General features: G+C 33.0%; 1 protein-coding gene across 6 annotated transcripts in view; it reads left to right on the top strand.

Annotated features, from left to right (window-relative positions):
* The window catches only part of SNTG2 (syntrophin gamma 2), a 771,339-nt gene that overhangs the window by 317,257 nt on the left and 430,052 nt on the right, over nt 1-24,030 (top strand). For 5 of the 6 annotated variants that reach the window (XR_008915522.1, XM_056813383.1, XM_007476197.3 and 2 more), the window contains exons 5-6: nt 6,415-6,458; nt 6,565-6,606. Coding sequence is in view for 5 of the 6 variants with exons in the window: in XM_056813383.1 (XP_056669361.1) it covers nt 6,415-6,458; nt 6,565-6,606 (86 nt within the window). In the remaining variant the exon portion in view is untranslated. Of the gene's footprint in view, nt 1-2,274; nt 2,614-6,414; nt 6,459-6,564; nt 6,607-24,030 lie in introns of those variants that run through there. The other variant, XM_056813384.1, reaches the window with a different exon arrangement.

Raw genomic sequence — 24,030 nt, 5'->3', positions numbered from 1 at the left:
TATGTTCATTTATCTGTGTTTTCAGAGCACTCTCTCATTGCACTTAGAATGGCCTCCCTACCACAATATAGTTGTACATAATCTTCAGAATTGTTATAGTCCCATCCAGGATCCTGCAATGGCCAGTGTGCTGCATTGTGCACCCGGACTTTATTGAAATGAGAAATGATTTTATTTTTCTCATATTCAGTTAGGAAAGCCTGGAATTGATTTCCAATGTCTTTTTAAGTTGGATTATACTGAAAAAATATGTCTGCCATCTTTTTCATTACCAAAAAGGGATCTTCATATGTGGGTACATTTCGTGTCAATTCATTCATGTCTTGGGGAGTAAAAGGTATGTGGTATCTTAGGGTCACCACATTCCCATAGGGTCCTATTTCAAGCACTTACCTTAAGGGGAAAAGATATTTATTTGAATTGGGTAATGTTGAGTTAGCTTGGGGAGGAACAGTTTTGTTAGAGGATGAAATTTCCTTGGGGTTGGAATTGGTCTTGGGATGGGAGAAGAAATAGGAGAAGATGGTATTTCAGGAAAAGGATCTTGGGAAGTAAGGTCAGTCAAGAGTTGTAGAGCATGAAAGAGGTAGTTCTACAGCTGAGATATAGGAGAGGGGCCTTCAATCTCTGTTTTGGGGGAGGATTTTCCTTTCTTAGTGGTTCAGGAACAGGCTTGTAAAAATCAGACATGTTTTAGATCGGGTCAGGATTTGCCATTTGGCCATATAAGAAGTATTTGAAATTGTCCAATTGGATGTGTGTGACTGCCTGCATTTCAGCTTCGATTTTTCATATGGTGTCATTTCTTGTCACAATATTTAGGAATAGAAAAAGAAAATTACCTAAGAACATAAGGAATAGGAGGCATTCTGAAACATTTAAGGTTCCTAATTGTGTAAAAGTCAGAAAACTTTCATGTAGAGTAGCATACATTTTAAAAATTATTATATATATTATTTGTTAAATTGCTTATAATTCTGGTTTTAGTCAGCAGATGGCTCTACTGGCTAAAGGTTAAAGTCAGAGTGTGAAAATTAAAGGTAAGGCTGTGGTCCCTTTAAGGATGCCACACTTGATGGATTAACTACTTGTTTGGAGGGTGGGAGAGGATTAACTCCTTTTGTTGTAGGCTAAGTATAGGAGTGGCAATAGGAAGCAGCTGACTTCCCTGTTAGGTTAAAAATGCCAGAACCTTGTGTTTCTGTCATGTGCTTCCTAGAAGCAGCTTTTCAGGATGCTTTCTTGAGTTGGCCATGTGTCAAAAAAGTTTTTAAAAATTATTTTTACCTTATTTGGACTGTGAAAGCCTCGTAGGGTAAAGAGGACCAGTTTTGTTATTTTTGTTTCTTTAACACTACTCTTCCTAATTGATTTCTCCAGGTTTTACTTCTCATTTAAGTTAATCCCAGAGATTAAAAAAAGATTCTTAGGAGTAAAACAGTTAAAACTTTGTTAATTCTAGCTTGTTAATCACTCTCTAGTAAAAAAAAAATCAACTGCAGTTTTATTTAGTTTAATTTTGTTTTCTTAAAGATTTTAGGCTAAGAGATGAAATTCCTTTTTGGCAGAGCAGGATTACTTTCTATCTTGGGAGGGAGTGAAAGCTTTTCCCCAGGTTTTTGCCCTCACAGCTAATTAAGAAACAAGGCAAAGTAGCTAAAAGATAGACTCTTCCCCATGTGGGGCCTCAGGGTCTAGAAGCTAAGATTAAAAGCAGCTGTGCTATATTTATTTTTAAGGGGAAAAAGAAAAAAAATGAACTTGTCTCTCAAGTAGCTGATTTGTGTAGATTCAAAATAAGCTATTAAAAGCTGACTTAGGGATAGTCACAAAAGTAAAGAAAACGTTAAGGAAAGTAGAAAGATTGAGGGTATTTCTTGTCTCGAACTATGTGGTCTGCCAAATAAAATGTAAGGAGGAGAAAGGGTTATTTTTAAAAGGGTTGGACTTTATTATTTAAGAGTGGTCCCAGGAATTTAATTAATTCCAAAGGGATTTATTTTACAATTTATTTACAAAATAGAGAGAAGAATGAAGAAGGAAATCAGAGAGAGGATAGGATAGGATATCTAGCCTAAGCACTAAGTAATTTATTCTCACCCCACCCCCATCCCCAGGCAGGGAGAGTTTCAGCTGGCTTTGACAAAGCAGAGGACCTGGGGAAGTCTCTCAAGAGGATGTCTTTCCTGAAGCTGGTCTCTTCAGGAAAAAAAAAAAAACATCAGTCAAGAGTTAGCTTTTCACTCAGCATGTGTCAGTCCAGTCACCAGATTCTTTATCAGCCTCCACTCCAAGTCAAAATCCCAGTAGAGCTCCCAGTAGAACTCTCACAGAAGGTTCCACTCCAAATGAAAGTTTCAATTTGAACTGCACTCAGGCAGTTGCCACTCCCTTTTAAAAAGCACTTTCTTTTGTGTCATTTCCTCTAATTTTTACCTCTACCAATCTTGGTTCAGGCTTTTGCTTTTAGGACTGCCCACAGGCAGTCAGTTGATTTTGATTTGTCACCCACTATTTCATACATGTGTAACAGACCTCCCATTTAATGTGTGAAATGAAATGTTTACACCTTTCCTGATTAAATCTAAAAAATGGGAAAATTTCCCCACTACTGTAAGTAGAGTGTTTACACTTTTGGTGATTAAATCTAAAAATTAGGCAGAGTTTACAATTTAATCTTCAGAATCAGGGGGAGTTAATTAATTTCATTGTTATAATCAGGGGATAATTAAATTTAATCTTTACAATATACAACCTTATAGCTTTTAATAATATTAGTAACCTTTGACATATGTGAGCTATATTGTTTGGGGAGCTTAGGATAACTTGGAGTTTAAAAATAAAGAGAGCCATCGATATGTAATATGGGTCATGAAAAAGATTTGCTTTCTGTTTTCCTTTAGATGGAGGAAACTAAATGGTGCATGCAATGATTTGCAGTTTGAGAGGGATAGAAGAAATATTACGAGCTTTGACTGCGGTTCTGGTAGTAGTGTCAAGAAAAGTCTCACTGGCTACTTTGTCTGTTGGTGATACAGGTGACTTAGCCTGGGAGTTGGTGTGGGGAAGAAAGGACTATAAAAGGAAAGTCAACAATTGTGCTATGAATGCTTTGCTTTGCTTGTCTGTTCTCATGAGATTGGAGGTAGGAAGTAAAGGTGTGTGCACAGTGAAAGTTATGTTCCATCTGGGATTTGTGTGAGTTATAGATGAAGTGGGTATTAGTATACCCAGGGAACTTGGGAGTAGAGCACAGAATACTGGAAGGGAATATTAGTGCAGCAATAAAGCCAAGCAGCTGTTGCAGCATTTTAGGAATGACCTTAGACCAAGAGTTTAATACCTTTTCTGTATTGAAGAACCCCTTGGTACTCTAATGAAACCTATGAACTTTCTCTCAACATAATATTTTGAAACTCATAAAATAATGTATATCAGAATATAAAGGATATTATTTATCTATGTTAAATAAAATTATCCATAAAGTGAAAGAAATGGAAGATATAAATGTAGAGTGATAAATATAGATATAAGTGAAATAGATGTGGGTATAGATATAAATAAAGATATAGATTTTCAATTTATGGATGCCATGCTATAAATCTATATATAATCTATATATAAATATAAATATATAAAATATAATATATATATAAAATATATACCATATATTTTCTGAGATAGTCATTTGCTGCAGCAAGTCGAGTGAGAGATCTCTGTAAATCAATAGTTTTAAAATGAGGAGACATTGCTTTCTCCCACTCCTTAGTCAGTTAGTCTATATATTGTGACCTGGGGTTTTAGTTATGTAGAGAATATCCTGATGAAGAAATTCCCTCTTCCAGTTTAAGTCAAAGCTTTCTTTGTAGCTTTCAGCCCTGAAAGATGCATAGAGAACAATGTCTATCCTTGAATGTCATCCTATTAATGGATAAGGATAGCCTATTAGAATACTACTAGAGAGATGTCCCTCAATTAGGGAATGACTGAACAAAATGTGGTATATGGTGGTGCTTAAATACTTTTGTGTTATAAGGAATGATTAACAGGATGATTTCAGAAAGAGCTGGATAAGACTTACATGAACTGATGCAGAGTGAAATAAGCAGAATCAGGAGAACACTGTACAGAGTAATGGAAATATTGTGGGATGATCAAATGTAATAGATTTTGCTACTAACAGCAATACAATGATTCAAGACAATTCCAAGGGACTTATGAAAAGGAATTCTAACCACCTCTAGAGAAAGAATTGATGGAGTCTAAATGCACTTGAAAATATGATTTTTCACTTATTTATTTGGCTGTAAGATTTGGGGTTTTGCTTTTACAAGATTATTCACTTGCAAAAATGATTTATATGGAAATGTTTTACATGATAATACATGTATAACCCCAGTTGAATTTGTTGTCAACTCAGGAAGAAAGGAGGGAAGAAGGGAAGGAGACAACATGTATCATATAACTTTGGAAAACTTATGTGGTAACATTAAAATAAAATAAAGATAAAACTTAAAAAATACAATACTATCAGAGTTTATTTGCAGAATGCAATGTATTCTTTAGTTTCTCAGAAACTAGATTCTGCACTACAAATTCATCACTAAGCATGAGACTAAGTATGAGAATATCTGAGATCAGTGAGAGAATTTCATCATTAAAGGTTTATCTTGCTCTGAGGGGAAGCTTAAAGATCTTAGTGGAGATTATTTTGAAGGGTTTGATTGAAGAGTGGAAAAAAAATTCATTTGGCACGGCAACTTGTCTCAGATAAGCTGTATGTAGATAATAATATCATGAGCCAATTCTACTCTCCAAAGAGACACTCACTGGTGATTTACATAAATTTACATATATTATCTTGCTTTATCCTCATAACAACCCTGAATGAAATTTTATTTCCATTTTATGGAGGGGAAAACTGAGACTGAAAGAATGAAGAGACTTGTCCAGGATTACATAGCTAGGAAGTGGCAGAGCTAGCATTCAAATATATGTCTCTAAGTTAGTGTGATTATTAAAATCAATTATTGTTATTTTATTATTATATTATTCCATGTTTATAGAATGATTATATAATGTTTTAGGGTTTATTATGTTTTAGGGAAGCTTTAAATTTAATAGAAGTTATTAACATGTGCATCTTGTAGAAATTAAACGTAAAAAGTAGTCACAGACTTGAATTTAAAGAGCCAAAAAATTTGAAACTCAACATTATAAATTTTGGCTAGGAAAAGTTAGCAAGTCCATAGGTATTTCTAACATGATAGTTTCTCTTTCTTTGAAAGAGGGTGGTCAAAGCTACTTATGAGTGCATGGTAATTAGTCCAAAGTTTTGCTTATCTTCATGAATAGTGTCAATTTCATTTCAAGAAATGCATAGTATTTTTGAAATGTTATAATTTTGATTCCATAATATTTTTTTCAAAATGCTTTTACTCTTATAATACTGTTAGAATATGAGTAGGAATTCATCATAGAAGGCTATGGATTATAAAATTCCCTTGAGCAATTAAACCAGTACATGTTATAATACACATGCAACTTTAACAAAACTAGATGAAGATAATCATTTATAACATTACAAAGCATTCAGTAAACTAATCTTCTAATTTTTAAGTGAAAAACATTAGTTAAAGGCAACTACTAAAAAGGAAAAACAAATGAAGACCTTTCCCCCATTTGATATACTTCTATTTACTACCCCTTAAATTAAATGTTATCTTTTTAATATGATCTGCTTCTTCAGCCTAGTGAAACCTACACTCCTCAGAAAATGGTTTTAAATGAATTAAATGAAATATATGCAATTATGATCAAAACCAATTATATTTAAATATAGTTATCTAAGCATCTTTTAAAAAAACTTCAAGTTTAAGAACTCCTACATGAAAGTATGTAGATATCATTGTCTATGAGGAGGAAAGGCTAAGAGGAAGCAATGCAGAACAAAATAAATCCATAATTCCCACTGTAATGTTGTTGTTTTTATAACATTCTGGGCATAACCCTCTAATTAAAGCATTACCTATGCATTTGTCCAGAGGAGAAAAAGAAAAAAAGTGCTAAAAATTTTCTAATATTCCCATATTGTTCTTAGTGACAGCAAAATAAAAAATGTGAATAAGACTTTCTACGTAATTTAATGAAATACTTCATTAGTAAGAAATGGCATTTTTCTTCCATATTAAACAAGTCATTTGTGCCTAGAAAGTAACTTTTAATTTGCTTAAAATTAATACTAATTTAGTTGGCTTTATCTGGTGATTGCTAATTGCTATAGTACTGGAATTTTTCACAAGAAAAGTAATTTCAATTGACTATGATAAACAGTATATTTAAAACAATTATCTGAAGAAAATATACTATCATTAATAATCTCTCTTAACACCTGACACTTTTGTAACCCCACAGCTGACCAAACAGGAATGTTATTTATAGGAGATGCAGTAATACAGGTCAGTATATTTTTAAAATTAATTCTCAAAGTTATATCTTGCATTTGTATTTTAATTCATATGTATTCATTTTACACTAATATATCCTACTCTTTCATCTATCTAGGTCAATGGCATTAATGTAGAAAATGCAACACATGAGGAAGTGGTAAGTTGCATACTTTCTCGTTTTCCATTGTCAGCATGGGTTTTGTTTAAATTTGGATTACTTGTTCTTTCTATAACTTTTAAATGATATTATCAAATAAAAACACAGTGGACAGTTATACAAATTATGATTTTGTAGAATAGAATCTTCTTTCAAATGATGCAATTGATATAAGGAATTTGTGGGATAAAGAGCTCTGTAATAAGTAGGATCCCCTATGACTCCATTCAAAGCCTCCTAGACTGATAATGCTAATATTCCATTTTGAGGAATAAGGATTCTAATGTTTGTTTAATGAATAAGCCACTGTATTTGAAATAAAAAGAATTCTACCATGATGAAGAAAAATTGCAAATGAAGCTCCCTGATGAACATGGAATCAAAGGTGAGGAGTTCTTCAGCAAAGCTCCTACTATTCTGCTCTTGTACATGAAATAATCAAATAAGAATATATATTTAAGGGTTCCTTTATATGCCTGGCATAGTGCAAATGTGGAAATTCTAAGAAAAAACAAAAATAGTCACTGTCTTCAAGGATCTTACTCTCTCTCAACATTTATCAGATAGCTTCTATGCCCAAGGAATTTTATAGGTAATAATACATTTCTCCAGATCTCAGTTCCCTAGTCTATAAAAAAGGAGTGGGTCAGACTAGATGACCTCTAAGAAACAAGCTAGTTTAGAAATTATAAATGGTGTTTGCTAGGGAACATTACTGCAAAATGGAAAAGTTATAAAGTGGTTGCTAAAATAACCTTTGGCTAGGTTCATGTTACAAACTCCAATGTTTTCATCCAGATCAGTGATGTTGTCACCAATGATGCTAATGAAACAAGTTTTCCAATCTCTAAAAGTTTTCTTCCATGTGTCCCCCTTCTTGAGGTCAGTGCACTTGGAAATTGTGAATGTTGCACACCTTAATAATTCATACACTAATACTGGCACTATCAAACTCATTCATCCAGAAAAAGGAAATTGCTTTAGGAAATGATGAGTAACCCTTTACAACTGAACTAGAGACTTTCAGAAGTTACTTGTGCATTTTTTTCCTGAAAAAGTTTAAAATATAATTCTTATATGTTTGTAACATTACGAATAAAGAGAATCTTGGCTTCTATGTGACGTGAATAGACAATTGGTAATGTGAGAACAAGTCTGTTTTCAAATTCATAAAATGATAAGAATTTAAAGGCAGAAAAGATTTTTGAGGATGAATAATCCAATATTCTCACTTATTTTAAAGATGAGGAAACTGAGCTAGATGTCTGAGTCTTTAAGTAACTTGACTGAAGTTGCATAGATACTAAGAACTAAATTCATTCCATTATTATAGAACTTCAGTGCTAAAAGAAATCTCAAAGTAAATATAGTCTATCTTGAACCTATCAAATGATCCTTTCTACAACAATTTTCTCTAAATCACGTTCCTCTCCTTTAAAATGAAGGTAATTGATTCAATGATTTTTAAAACTCCTTGAACTTATTGCAAATTCATTGCTCTGTCTACTGAAAACTGTTGTTTCTCATTTATTTGGGAAAGAACTAACTCTATTTCAAATATAATTAGGCTATGTTCTGTGTACATATTTTATATACTTAGTTTAGCATGCTTGGGTCCCTTGAATTGTGCGCAAAAATAAATTATTTTAATAAGGATATACATATATCCTCATTATGTTTCAGGAAAATGTAAGGTTGATATATGTTGGAAGATTACATTTTACATTACATTTAATATTCCATTTTATATTTTCTGTATCAATATACTTAAAATATTTTAGAACACAATTGAGATAAGTACCTTAACTCAAAAAGGGTAAGGAGAGCTCAGAATATTTTGCAAGGGAAACAATGAAATATGCACTTTTTATGTTATTATAAGCATAAACCTCATGTTCACAATTATCCCATAATCCTTTTAATACAACCCACTGAAAACCAGCCACAGTTTTTCTTAAGTACTTTAGAAGTCTTTCTGAAAACTGGGTAATGGGAACAAATAGAGAGGAATTGACTGGTTAATAGAATGGGATTTTAAGCCTGAAAGATATACTTCATATTATTTTCATCTAATCCCTTTTTTGAAGAGCTAGGGAAAGATATGAGGCATATTCCATAAAGTGCTGGATTTGAGATCAAGCCTTTTCTTGTACAGTATATGACCTTGGAGATGTTATTCAACCTCTCTCAGTCTTGGTTTCCTCATCTGTAAAATGATAACAATGAAATTTACATTGTAAGATTGTTCCCAGGGCGGGATGGAATATTAGTGAAGTTTCTGTTTTGTTTTGTTTTTAGCAAATCTTAAATTGCTATATAAATGAAAGTTGTAGAAGAATAGATTTGCCCAAGTTTAGAAAGTTCCTGTCAGAGACTATGACATTTTTTCTCGTATACAATGTAGGATTATGAAGAGGGCTGGAAAATTACTTACTATTTGATAATTGTTTTTTAGCCATTATGAAAATAAGCTTCTTTATCCATCTGTTAAGTGACAGCTTGATATATTGGATAGACTAGTAGGCATTTAGAGTGAGGAAATCTTCCCTCATATTCTTTTTCTGAATACCACAAGCATCCAAATGTGTGCTCATTTCCAGGTATCTGCACATAGCCTTGTGCTAATTAATATTTGTTTATTTATTTTTATCAATGATTTGGTAGAAGCTGGATCCTTATCAGATATTTAGATAACTCAATAACAAAATGATAACAACAGAATAGAGAAAGAATTGTGAATCCTAATGCCCTGAATGGCATGATCATGTTCCAAAATGTTCCAGACTGTAGTGTTTAAGTATGCTGAGCCTAGAATCAGGAAGACTTATTTTCCTAAATTCAAATCTGACCCAGACTTTTATTAGCTGTATGACCCTGGGGAGATGACTTTACCCTGTTTGCCATAGTTTACTCATCTATGATGTGAAGTGGAGAAAGAAATAGAGTATCAGTACCATTCCCCCCCAAAAAGAACTTCAAATGTTGTCAAACAGTGTCAGAACAAAAACCTAGATCTTGGGATCTAATTTGGTAACATGAATCTCAGTAGAGAAAAAATAAGCCTAATAATTGGAGTTTAACAATCAACTTTAGGAAAAAAAAACAAATCAACTTTAGCTTTAATAGAGAAGGCAGGGTTATATAACAGCTTGTCATGAAAAGATCTACAGGGAATGGTAGATAACCAGCTCAAAATGAGAGAAACATTTGGTATAATATCTATGGCCCTGAGAAGCTAATGAAATCATTTGGTACATTTTACATTTTGAGAACAAGAAGCGCTCTCTTAATTCTTCTCATCACAAGTAGTTTTGTAACTGAAAATTATGGGCTGCTGTATGCAATATTCTTTCACTTTAGTTATCCATTTATGCTGAAAGGAGCAAAGATGGAGAACTACAGAGGCAGAATATTTCCCTGATCAACATTGGATTCTATGATTACTCAAAGTTTCTCTTTCTTACAACCATTTACATTTTTGTTATTATTATATATGTTGTATATAGTTCTTTTGGTTCTACTTCTTATATCTTGCATTAGTTCTACAAATGCTTCAGTCCTCTGAATGCCTAACATCCACTATTTGTTGTTATTGTCCAATTGATGAACAATTACACTGGCTTGTTATTTACTTCTATGAATATTTGAAAAAATAAAATTTGTTGATATCTTTTGTTCTAATATTACACAAATTCCTCATTTCTTTTCCATTTTGCCCTGTAAAGGGCCATCCCATATAGCAAATATTCTTTTAAAAGAAAACCAGAAAGAGAAAAAACTTACGTAAACCAATCACATTGAAAAGTTCTTATATATATAGAGATAGATAGATAGATAGATAGATATAGATATAGATATAGATATAGATATAGATATAGATATAGATATATATTCTACAATTGTGAACCTTCAACCTCTTCAAAGGACTATAAAAATATGATCTTATAACTTTTGTTTGGGATCTTTTACATCAGCAAACAATTGGCTGCGTCACTTAGTGTGCCTTGCCAGACCAAGAACTATTGGAGGAGGTACTGAGCAAGGAATTTAGATATTAGCATTCTCTGCTGTAAATTCATAAGAATAGTAAGCACCTTGGTGTTTTGTTCAATAGAAATAGATCCAACTGTTTCACCTCTTACTCATAATTGCTATATTGTGAAGTCATAAAATTTTAGTGATGACTAAAGAAAATATTATCATCCCACTTGCTGATAACAAGACACAGCTTTAATCAAAATTTCGCTAGATTTTTTTACCTTTCTTTTTTTTTTATTTCCATGTGGTATGTGCCCAGTGGGTACCTTGTACCAAAGATTTTGAACACTATATCCATTTTTTATTTCATAATTCCACATATTCTAACACTTTTCAATAATGACTAATTTCTAAAAATTGTTTTTCTGGTTTGTTTTATGTGAAGTACAAATTCAAAATTATCTTAATTTTATTTCCTCTTTGCATTATGGGTTTAAAATATTTTCAAATTTAATTTGTGATTTTTCTATTCTTGTTTTTATAAATTATTCATATGTCACAATTTATCAATTAGTAGATGTCTCTTTGAAATAAAATTGTGTTTATTCCTCAAGACTATGAATTGTTTTGATATTTGATGCAACATATCATCAAAACCAACTTAACAAACCTATTTCTTATTCTCACAATATTGATCTTGTTCATTCAAAGGCTTTTATATCTTATTATATCTTATTATATATCTTATTTATATATATTATATTATATATTATATAATATTATATATCTTATATATCTTATATATTTTATATATATAAATATATATACATATATTTATATATTTTATATATGTTATATATCTTATAATATCTTATTAAGTGTCTCTTATCTTTTACGAACACTTTTATCCTTCACATATTATTTTCTCCTATATCAATTATTACAAAATACATCTTTTCCTCTTCTCTTTTGGTACCTTTGTCTCTTATTTCTTGCCTTTATTTCTGCCTTGTTCATCATTATTCTTTTGAAATGTTTATCTTTTTTGTATTTTGTATCTATTGTAGGTCTATATATTTACCTCCAAGCTCAATAAGTCTATCCATAAATTGGGAAGGATTTTCATGAGTTTTTGTTTTTATTTTTTTGCTTCGACTCTAAAACTTTGTCCATGTGCCTTGTCTGTCAAAACAAACTGTCTTTACTGTTTATAATGCCTCTCTACTATGATTGCTGTGGGATCATTTAGAATAGTGTATGGGCCAATGAATTTCTCTCCTTCCTTGGTCCTGACAAATGAGAGATGATTTTATTTTTCTCTCATTCTATCAAAAAGGTTTGCAACAAATTCTCAATGTCAACCTATTCAGGGTCATAGGTCCAAAAATGTTCTCTAGCTTTTTAGTAATCACAGTTGATTCATCTTTAAAGGAATGAGTGTTTTGCTTGAATCTCTCAATATCTTTGGGGGGGGGTGAAGGGTATATGGTATTTTAAAGACACCATATATCCAGTTTTATTGTAAGGAGTACTTCCTTTAAGGGTAATAAGTGTTTAGCTGAATTATTTTTTGTTTCTACCTCTAGGCTTTTTGTTTGAATTGTCATAGAGCAGTCAATGGGTGTAGGCAGGGAAATAGGTCAGATGTGAGGAGTTTGAGTAGATTCAGAGGTAGTTAGAACAGAATGAGGAGGAATTGAGGTGATTTGAGTATGAGCAGAAATGCATGAGGCAAGAGGGAAGAGAGACTGAGTTGGCTCTGATGATGACAGAATGTGGAGAGATAAATCTCTCTTCTTACTAGGGGGCTTTCTCAAGATTTTCTCAATGCTTTTTATATAAGTCTTGAGAAGGCGCAAACTCCCATCCAGTTTCTTCTCAAGGTCACTTGAGTTATTTTCTAGTTTATATTGTTTACTTTTAAGTTGATCTCTTAGTTCAGCTATTGGTTGAGTGGTAGGAGGGATTAGTTGGTTTGGAAGGGAAATGCATCAGACAATACTGGAAATAAATTGGACAGAACACAACATGCATCATACAGGAAAAAGTTGGTGTGAATCTCTCATGTGAATCTGTAGGTTATTCAGATTATTTGTCAGTCTTTTCTTAAAGAAGGATAGATAAACTGCAAAGTATCCTCTTAGTATAAATATACCCAAGAACACTGCTAAATAAAGCCACTGTGAAATGTTCTTTGGGATTATGAGCCATTTTAGATAGACAAGAAACAACATTTTCCCAATTTGGGCTGTGTTGTCAAAAATCATAATTATTAGTCCATTTGCTAATTTTCAATCTAATTAGTAAAACTACTTACAATTCTACTTCACTATAAGGTAGGAGTTAAGTACCTTCATTGTTCAATCAGGAGTTTACAACTTTATCTACCCCTAAAGTATGTCTAAGTATGAGTGAAGTAATGTAAAGTTCCCAAGACATTCCTAATTCTGTTAGACCAAGTATCTCCATTGTTACAATAAGGAAATAGCTAAGTCAAATCTTCTAAAGTTTTAATATTCACACTCCAGAATTATCTACTAAAAGCTGGCTGAAGAATAGTTTAGAGATAGTAGAAGGTGAAGAAAATTTTCAGGAGATTGAGCATGCTTGTCTCTTTGTGGTCTGCCAGAAATGTAAGAATTTAAAATTGGGTTTTTATGCTAATATGAGAATTTTATAGTAATATATTCATCAACAATTTAAAATATTATAGCTCAAATCAAAATGACTTTTAGTAGATTTTATTTACAAAGAGGTAGAAAGAGTGAAAGCAAAGAAATATAAGGAGAGGGTAGAGAAAATGTCTAGCAGTCTTCCAAGAAGCAGTGAAGCAGTGCAAGAGCCAAAGTCAAGATTCAAGATGAAGGTCAAGTCCAAAGCCACATACAAAAGCCAAGTCACCAGGAGAATCCCCAACCTGTAGATCCAAGTTGTATGTTCCCTGGACAGGAAGGTCAGGACTTTTTATGGTCCTTTTTCCACATCACTTCCTGTCCCTTCCTATCTTCACAGGGCCAATCAGAGCTTCCAAATTGCCTAGCACTGCCCAGGAATGCAGTTTCTGTGGGATCCACCTCTCATCCTCTGAGGGTGTAAACTCTTATCAAAGGATTTACAAATTTCTGACTGATTAAGTTAAAAGACTGGAGCTCTCTAAGTAAGTGACTTGTGAATTCTCTTCCTTGATGGCTAACAAAGTGTTAATTAGGGGTTTCTTGATTGATTAACTCTAAACAGACAAAGAGAATAAAGAATTCCCTTTTGCAAAATTAAAGCATATTATTGTACATTATTTAGGATATAGTATATTAGTATAAATATAATTCCTGTCAATTACTTTCTAGCTTTTATAATTGATTTTATTCAAGAGAGATTCTTTCCCATATTTATCTCCATGTGGAGGTTTCAAAGACATTAAAATTGTGTTTGATTATTTCAGGTCCTTATCTAGTCAGCTTCATGTATCTACTATTAGGTATTTTAATTTGTATCAAAAAGTTTTCATAATTGATACTTATATGATGTTTGAAATATGAAAAGTGCTTTGACACTTTAAATTCCTACATTTATACCCATTATTTCCCTTGAAGTCCTAAAGCTCTTATTCCTCTAAATAAATTTTGGTATTAGTTTGTCTTCTCCACTAAAGTAACTCAATTAAATTCAGCATATTTATTAAAGTCATATTCTGTGCAAAGCAAAATATAGCATTCATTTCTGTTAAAAACACTAGAAAGCATAGGTTTTAATTTTTTTCTTTCTTAAAAAAATATATAAAGCATTTATTTAACACCATAACCAAGTATAATTTATAATGTGGGGAAATTAGAAGCCTTTCTCAATAAGATTAGGAGTGAAACAAGAATGTCTATTATCACTAATATTATTTAACATAGTATTAGAAATACTAGCAAAAGGGAAGAAAAAATTGAAGGAATTAGAATATTCAGAGGGAATAAAATGATCCCTGTTCCCAGATTACATTATATATATATATATATATATATATATATATATATATATATATATACATATGTATGTATGTATACATATATATATGGAAAATCTGAGATATTTAATTAAAAAGTTAATTGAAAGTATGAATATTTTTACAAAAATAGGAGAATATAAAAATGAACCCACATAAATCATCAACATTTTTATATATGACTGACAAAGACCAGCAAGAAGAGATAGAAAGAGATCATCTACTTAAAATAACAACAGATAGAATAAAATACATGGACAAATGCATGGTAAACAAAGTCAGGAACAGTAGGAAGTACATGAACATAATAAATAAAGTCGGATTGATGTATTTGGAGAAATATTAATTGTTCATGGATGGGCAAAGTCAATTTAATTAAAAGAATAATCCTACAATATCTACTTATTCTGTATTATTTTTAATCATTAGCATTTCCTTCTTACATGCAATTAGATCCATTTAAAGAAATATCTTTACTGAATTTTCTCTTAGAATATTTCCAAATATAGTGGTCAAGGGGAAAAAAGAATTGTTGGAGGAAAGAGAAGCTATTTGACAAATTATTCTTACAAAATACATTTTGAATTTGGTTTTAAATGCCATAAGGATATAGATCATTAGCATGACAAAGTAGCAGAATCAAATAATTTATAATTTACCTCATTTCCATTACTCCAAATGAAAAGTTTGTATTTAATTAGTGATGCTTGAGGCATTGATAGATTATAACTCTAAACTAAATAAAATTAGTTTAATTCTTTGAAGTTTATCTCAAAAATTAACATTTGAGTTAATATACGGAAAAAAACAGAATATATGTTCTTCATCTTAATATCATTTTATTGTCATTGAGAATCAGTGAACCACAAGACCTTAAAGTGTTTGAATGGACCTCAGAGGTTCCATCATATATCTTACAAAGAATATTTTTTTCTTGGTCACAACTAAGTGGTTTAGTAGATTGAGAATTAGGCCTAGAGATAGGAGTCTTGGGTCCAAATATGACCTCAAATAATTCCTAGCTGAGTAACACTTGGTAAGTCACTTGCCCAGCTCTTATTGTTCTTCTACCTTGGAACCAATATACAATATTGATTCTAAGACAAGGTAAAGTTTTTTTTTTTTTAATTCTTGCAAGTTATAATTCAACTTCTGCTTAAAAACCTAGAAAAAGAGGAAGGATTTGTTTGTTGAGATTTATTTGATCAGTGTGTATTATACAGGGCATTGAATTGTACACCAAAAAATCAAAAAGTGAGCTAGAGATAGTGTTTTACATTTTTCATATGTTGTATGATTTATTCAAATTCTTAAGATTCGATATCAACTCTTTAGTTTCAAGTGTCACTTCTTTAAAAAGGCCTTTTCTGAATTCTCTAATTAATGCACATATCATCCTGTTGAAATTGCATTTTTATTCTTCATATTTTTGCTTGTGTTAAGAGATATAGAAAGAGAGAGAGAGAGGAAGAGAGACAGAGACAGACAGAGAGACAGAGAGACAGAGAGAGAGAGACTGAGCCCTACAACAGAGTAACTTGGAAGAACCAAAACTTGCAGAAACCCAGAAATACAGATAATGTAGCAAAAAGGAAAAAAAATACAACTGAAGTTTTAAAAAATAGTATTTCAATGAGTATGGTACAAAATAAGTAATTTAATTCGGGTAGGATTGTGATTTTTATTATGTTAGCTCATCCTACCCATGAGCAATGGGCGTTTTTCCAATTGTTTAGATCGAGTTTTAATTCTGTGGATATTGCTTAGTAGTTGTATTCATATAGTTCCTGTGTTTGTCTCAGCAGATAAATTCCTAAGTATTTTATATTGTCTAGGATGATTTTAAATGGAATTTCTCTTTCTAATTCATGCCGCTGAAATGTGTTGGACATATATAGAAATGCTGATGAGTTATGTGGATTTATTTTGCATCCTGCAACTTTACTAAAGCTGTTGATTATTTCCACAAGCTTTTTAGTTGATTCTCTAGGATTCTTTAAACAGACCATCATATTATCTGCAGAGATTAATAGCTTGGTTTCCTCCTTGTCTATTTTAATACCTTCAATTTATTTTTCTTCTCTAATTGCTACTGCTAGTGTTACTAGTACAATGTTAAAAAATAGAGGTGATAATGGCCATCCTTGTTTCACTCTTGATCTTATTGGAAGGCTTCTAGTTTATCCCCATTGAAGATGATGTTTGCTTATGGTTTTAGATATATACAGTATTATTTTTAGAAAATGCCCTTTTATTCCTATGCTTTCTAGTGTTTTCAATAGGAATGAGTGTTGTGTTTTGTCAAAGGCTTTTTCTGCATCTATTAAGATAATCATGTGTTTTTTGTTGGTTTGCTTGTTAATATGGTCAATTATGTGGATGGTTTTCCTAATATTGAACCATGCTTGCATTCCTATAATAAATCCTACCTGGTCATAATGAATAACCCTCATGTTCACTTTCTGGAATCTTTTTGTTAGTATCCTATTTAAGATTTTTGCATACTCTGTTCATTAAAGAGATTGGTCTGTAGTTTCCTTTCTCTGTTTTTCACCTGCCTGGATTTGGAATCGGTACCATATTTGTGTCATAAAATGATTTTGGTATAATTCCTTCTTTGCTTATTCTGTAAAATACTTTGTATAAAATGGGATTAATTGTTTTTTGAATATTTGATAGAATTCACTTGTGAATCCATCAGACCCTGGGGATTTTTTCTTAGGGAGTTCTTTGATGGCTTCTTCAAATTCTTTTTCTTATATGGGGTTATTTGAGTATTCTATTTCTTCTTCTGTTAGTCTAGGCAATTTATATTTTTGTAAATATTCATCCATCTCACCTAGATTGCCATATTTAGTGCCATATTATTGTGCATAATAATTTTAGTGATTGCCTTAATTTCCTCTTCATTAGAGGTGAGGGCTCCCTTTTCATCTTTGATACTGTTAATTTGGTTTTCTTCTTTCCTTTTTTTTAAATAGATTGACCAGTACTTTGTCTATTTTATTTGTTTTTTCAAAATACCAGCTTCTTCCTTTATTTTAAGGATACATAACATTTTAACTTATTGGGTCTCTATAAAAAAGTTTCATTTTGTTTTTGTTTTGTTTTTCTTTTCCCCCTCTTTTTAAATTACCTTTTGATGATTTTCTTGAGTTCTGTGCTTGTCCATCACATTTTCTGTTCAGGTCTCATCTTTTTTTTTACAAATGCTTGGACTTTTTCTTTTTTGTTAAACTGCCATACTTTCCCCTGTAAGAATATAGTCAGTTTTGCTGGGTAGTTGATTATTGGTGGTAGACCTAGTTCCCTTGCTTTCCAGAATATCATACTGCATGCCTTTTGGTCCTTCAGTGTAGATGCAGCCAGATGCTGTGTTATCCTCACTGTAGTTCCCTGGTATCTGAATGACTTTTTCTTATCAGCTTGTAATATTTTTTCCTTGGTCTGATAGTTCTTTAATTTAGCTATAATGTTCCTGGGTGTTGTCAGTTGGGGATTAAGTACAGGAGGCGATCTGTGGATTCTTCCAATCTCCACTTTTCCCTCTTGTTCTTGAATATTGGGGCAGTTTTCTTGGATAATTTCCTTTAGGTAGATATCCAGACTTTTTCTTTTGTCATGGTCTTCTGGGAGAACAATGATTCCTAAGTTTTGTCTCCTGGAATGATTTTCTAAATCTTCTGTTTTGTGAAAGAGATATTTCATATTTTCCTCAATTTTTTCATTCTTTTGATTTTGTTTTATAGTGACCTGCTTTCTTGTGAGGTCACTTGCTTTTAATCATGTATTCTGGTTTTTAAAGGCTGAATTTCATCCCTGACTTTTTGGTCATCCTTCTCCTTCTGATCTGATTTTCTTTGGACATCATCTTTCATTTTCTTTGCCTCATATTTCTTCTTCTTTGCCTCATCATTCATCTTTTATGCCTCACTTTCAAGCCAATTAATTGTGGTTTTCAAGACACTATTTTTTTGTTTTAGTTCAAGTGCCTCTGTTTTCAAATGACCTATCTTGCTTTTTAAAATCTTTTCCCAGTTGTCTTCATCCTCTCTTCATTGTGTTTTGAATTATATTTTGAGTTCTTCCAAAGACTGTGTCCAATTTGCTGGGGTTTTTGTGTTTTTGCTTGGTGTTCCTTGATTTTCTTCTATTACATTTGCTCTTTGTTCATTGCCTAGATAGAAGTTGTTGATTATAATTTCTTTTTTTTCTTTTTCTGTTGTTTTCTCATATTTTCCCCATATTTCCCCCCTGTCATTGCCTATAATCTTGCTCCTCTCATTGTGTGCTGGATCTGTGGATTTGGGCTCTTCTGTCAGCCTTCGCCCTTGTAGGTTAGCAAGACACTCAAAGCAGTCTGTGGGGAGGGGTGTTGGAGCTTGAGCTCCCTGTCCTCATAGGGATTGATGAGAATAAGCCCAGCTGAGTTGAACTTGCAGAGCTAGATGTGCCCTGATGCCAAAATCTCAGGAAGGTGGTAGGCAACATGGAGTCTCTCTGCTGTAACTGTGATTAGCCTGCCTCCTCGAGTTGCCTCCCGGCTGCCTTTATTTGGAACCATGAGCCTGACACAGCTTTGCCTACAAGGTACTCCCTCCAGACTAGTGCCATTACCTTCCCAGAGATTCCTGTCACTGCTGGAGGCTCAGTATTGTGGGTGGTGGAGGGTTCCTGGGAATTTCTTTCTTCCTTCCCTTAAACCCAAATGTTCTCAGATTCAGACTTTTGGGGGCAGTGGTTTACCATTTAAGTTGAGTCCAGCAGAAGAGGTCCTTAGCTCTGTCCTGTTGTTAGATTTTGTTTTCAGTCCTCTAGGAGCATTTGATTTTTAATCAGGGAGGATGGGTTTTCAGAGGGCTGAACTTTCACTCTCTCTATGCTGCCATTTTGACTCTTCCTCCTGAAAAAAACAATTCAAATATCATGGAGTGCTAGTCAGGATTATGGAAGACTTAGGAGCCTCTACATTAAGGACAACAGGTTTGGAATATAATAATCCAGAGGGCAAAAGAATGATATACACCCGAAATCAACTTCTCAACAAAATTAAGCCTATGCTTTCAGAAGGAGACAATTATCATTTAATAAAATAGATTTCCAAGCATTCTTCATGAATTGACAAGCCCTAAACAGAAAATTTTATGCCCAAATAGAAGACTCAAGAGAAGAATAAAAAGATAAAAAAAGAAAGAGAAAATTTAAGGTTTTCAATAATGTCAAACTACATTACTGCCTGGACAGATGCTATTTGTAATTCTTAAAATTTTTATTTGTATTAGAAAAGTTAGAGTAAACAGAAGAAAAGCGTGAAAGAATACACTTATAGAATTATACATTATGCAAAAAGAAAAAATGAAGAGTTTAAAAAAGTATTTCACTGAGAGAAAAGGGAAGGAAGAAGTGTAATTTGGTAAATTATTTCACTTAAGAAGACATAAAAAATTTTTGTAGACGTTTGGGTAATCATGACTGCAATCTAGATATGAATCACTTCCTCACCCCAGCACCCAACGAAATAGACTACCTCGAAAGAACATAAAAACAATCTTTGGAAGAACAGAGGGACTCTACAGTAGGGAGCAGCAGTGACGGTGTGTGGGGTTTGAGTATTTCCACACTATGAGAAGGAGAAAAAGCTTGCACCCAAATGTCACCTGAGCTACCCTCCCCTACCTCACCTATGGAACCAAAGTCGGGACAAGCTCTCCCACCAGAGACAGTGAGTGAGCGAGGGACATCTCTAGAGTGAGTGGGGTGGCACACCAGGGTCCTTGGAAACTGACTAGGACTGCCAGGGATTTAACTCTGAGAGTGGTTACACAGGAGACCCTTGTGAACTGGAAAGCACAGAACGCGGGCACTCTAGCAAACTGTGGAGGGTGGAGAGACTCCAGAGCTTGCCTGAGAAAAAAGCTGCACTCTGTAACTCCACAGAAAACCTGCCCATCTCTCTCAGATTTCTGACTAAAAAGGATAGGGAAAACCACCAAAGGGATGGCTCATTGTGCCCAAGACCAACCCTCCAAGAAAAATTGGAAGAAAGTGACTTTTGAAAACTTTTACAGAGAGGAAAACCCAGGCTACAAAGGAAAAAGAGGATGAAATTCAAACAAAATCAAAACCTTATCCCAAAAATGGAAATAGCCCACAGGCTCTGGAAGAATTCAAATTGGAACTTATCCAAAAGATAGAAACCTTCTGGAAAGAAAAATGGGAAAAAATTAAAAGAGAGCTCAACAGTCTGAGAGACAAGAACACCCACTTGGAAAAACAGCTGGAAGTCACAAAAAGCAGGGGAGACCAAACTGATAAGGAAAACCAGTCTTTAAAATCCAGAAATAAGCAACTGGAAGACAATGATCTTGCAGAACAGGAAGAATTAATAAAGCAAAATCAAAAGAATAACAAATTAGAAGAAAACATAAAATATCTCACTGACAAGGTGACAGACCAAGAAAACAGAGGAAGGAGAGACAATTGGAGAATCATTGGTCTGCCTGAAAAACCAGAGATAAACAAAAATCTTGACACCTTAAAACAAGATATCATCGATGAAAATTGCCTTGAAGCTCTTGAACAAGGGGGCAAAAGAGAAATTGAAAGGTTTCATAGAACACGCTGTATAATAAATCCCCAAAAGACAACTCACAGGAATATAATTGCCAAATTCAACAGCTTCCAAGCTAAGGATCACCAATCAGGATCACAGAAGAACTGGCACCTTCCACACTAAAAGAACACAAGGCCTGGAACATGATATTCAGAAAGTCAAGAGAACTGGGTCTTCAACCAAGAATCACCTATCCATCAAAACTAACTATATAATTCCAGGGGGAAGTATGGGCATTCAACAAAATAGAAGATTTCCAAGTATTTGTAAAGAAAAGACCAGAACTCAGTGGAAAGTTTGATATCCAAACACAAAGAGCAAGAGAAACATGAGAAGGTAAATATGAAAGAAAGGGGAAAGGAGAAAAATGTGTTTTTTTTCTTTTATTCAAACTCTCTTCTATAAGAGCTACAATTAGATCAAATTATATATACTAATATATGGGAAAATGTTATGTGTAATTCTCAAAAAATGGATGCATTATTAGAGTAATTAGAAGAATCACTCATAGAGAAAAATTGGGGCATTAAGATGATATGGAGAAAAAAAAGAAAAAGGGAGGGGGGAAATCGATGATGGTAGCAAGATACACTTGGAGAAATAGAAATAAAATAAATATAATAATCTTTGACACACAAAGATACACATGGGAAGGGGAGGGGAAGAATTCTCTTATAAGAAGGAAAGGAAGAGAGTGCTAATTGGTATTACTTAAACCTTACTCTCAGTGAAATCAACTTTGAGGGAAGAACATCTAGATCCATTGGGATCTTGAATTCTATCTTATCCAACAGGGAAAGGGAGAAGGGAAAACTAAAGGGTGTAAGGGGGAGGGAGTACAAAAAGGGAGGGAAAGAGAGGGGGAAGGGAAATTAACTGACCCTAAAAAAAAAGAAAAACAAGAAGGGAATAAAAAGGGAGGCACCAGAAAGTGAAGTATATAAAGGGAGGGGAATAGGGGGGCTGACTAAAAGTAAACCACTGTTTTAAAAGGTTGTAGCAAAATAAGAAAGGTCAGAACTAGGGGAGGATATCAAAATGCCAAGGAATTCACAAGTGACAATCATAACTTCGAACATGAATGGCAGGAATTCAACAATAAAATGTAGACGAATAGCAGTGTGGATTAGAATCCAAAAGCCTAGCATGTTGTCTTCAGGAAACACACATGAGGTGGGGAGATACTCAGAAGGTCAGCATTAAAAGTTGGAGTAAGACCTATTGGGCCTCAACTGATAGAAAGAAGGCAGGAGTTGCAATCATGATATCTGACAAAGCCAAAGCAAAAATAGACCTGATTAAAACGGTAAGTACATCCTGAAAAAAGGGAGTGTAGATAATGAGGAAATTTCACTAATCAACATTTATGCACCAAATGGTATACCACCCAAATTTCTAATGGAGAAACTAGGAGAATTAAAGGAGGAAATAGATAGTAAAATTACACTAGTTGGGGACCTGAACCAACTACTATCAAATTTGGATAAATCAAATAAAAAAATAAATAAGAAAGAGGTAAAAGATGTAAATGAAATCTTATAAAAATTAGAGTTAATAGATATATGGAGAAAAATAAATAGGGACAAAAAGGAATACACCTTCTTTTCAGTAGCACATGACACATTCACAAAGATTGACCATACACTAGGTCATAAAAACATGGCATAAAAATGCAGAAAAGCAGAAATAATAAATGCAACCTTTTCAGATCATAAGGCAATAAAAATAATGGTCAGTAATGGTACATGGAGAGGCAAATTAAAAATCAATTGGAAATTAAATAATATGATACTCCAAAACCAGTTAGTTAGAGAACAAATCATACAAACAATTAACAATTTCATTGAAGAAAATGACAACTAGGAAATACTTTCCACATAACTAAAACTACCTCTGAACAATTCGAAAACCATTAACTGCTCATTTGTAGAATGAGCTAACATAATAAAAATGATCATCCTACCCAATCTTATCTATTTATTTAATGCCATACCCATTGAACTTCCAAAAAAATTTTCATGGAATTAGAAAAAAAAAACATAACAAAGTTCATTTGGAAGAACAAAAGATCAAGGATATCCAGGGAAATAATGGAAAAAAGTGAAGGAAGGTGGCTTTACAATCCCAGATCTCTAACTATACTATAAGGCAGTGGTCATCAAAACAATTTGGTACTGGTTAAGAGACAGAAAGGAGAATCAGTAGAATAGCCTTGGGGTAACAAAACAGTCTATGACAAATCCAAAGATCCTAGCTTTGGGGACAAAAATCCAGTGTTTGACAAATATTTCTGGGAAAATTAGAAGGCAGTGTGGGAGATATTAGGCTTGAACCAACACCTCACACTCTACACCAAGATAAACTCAGAATGAGTGAATGACATGAACATAAAGAAGGAAACTATAAGTAAATTAGATAAACACAGAATAGTATACATGTCAGATCTTTGGGAAGTGAACGATTTCAAAACCAAGGAGACATATAAAGAGTCACAATATGTAAAATAAATAAATTTCACTACATCAAATTAAAAAGTTTATGTACAAGCAAAATCAATGTAAACAAAATCAGAAGGGAAATAACAAACTAGGAAACATTCTTCATAACAAAAAAACGCTGACAAAGGTCTAATTAGTCAAATTTACAAAGAGCTAATCCAATTGTGCAAAAAGATCAAGCCATTCTCCAATTTATAAATGTACAAGGGATGAATATGCAATTTTCCAATGAAGAAATCAAAACCATTAATGAGCTCATGTAAAAAGTGCTCTAAATGTCTCATAATCAGAGAGATGCAAATCAAAACAACTCTGAGTTATCACCTCACACCTAGCAGATTGGCTAA

This window comes from Monodelphis domestica, chromosome 1 (assembly GCF_027887165.1).
Source record: "Monodelphis domestica isolate mMonDom1 chromosome 1, mMonDom1.pri, whole genome shotgun sequence".
In the NCBI taxonomy this organism is placed as follows: Eukaryota; Metazoa; Chordata; class Mammalia; order Didelphimorphia; family Didelphidae; genus Monodelphis; species Monodelphis domestica.
Note: the sequence above shows the minus strand (reverse complement) of the source record. Positions and strands in the feature narration are given on the sequence as shown.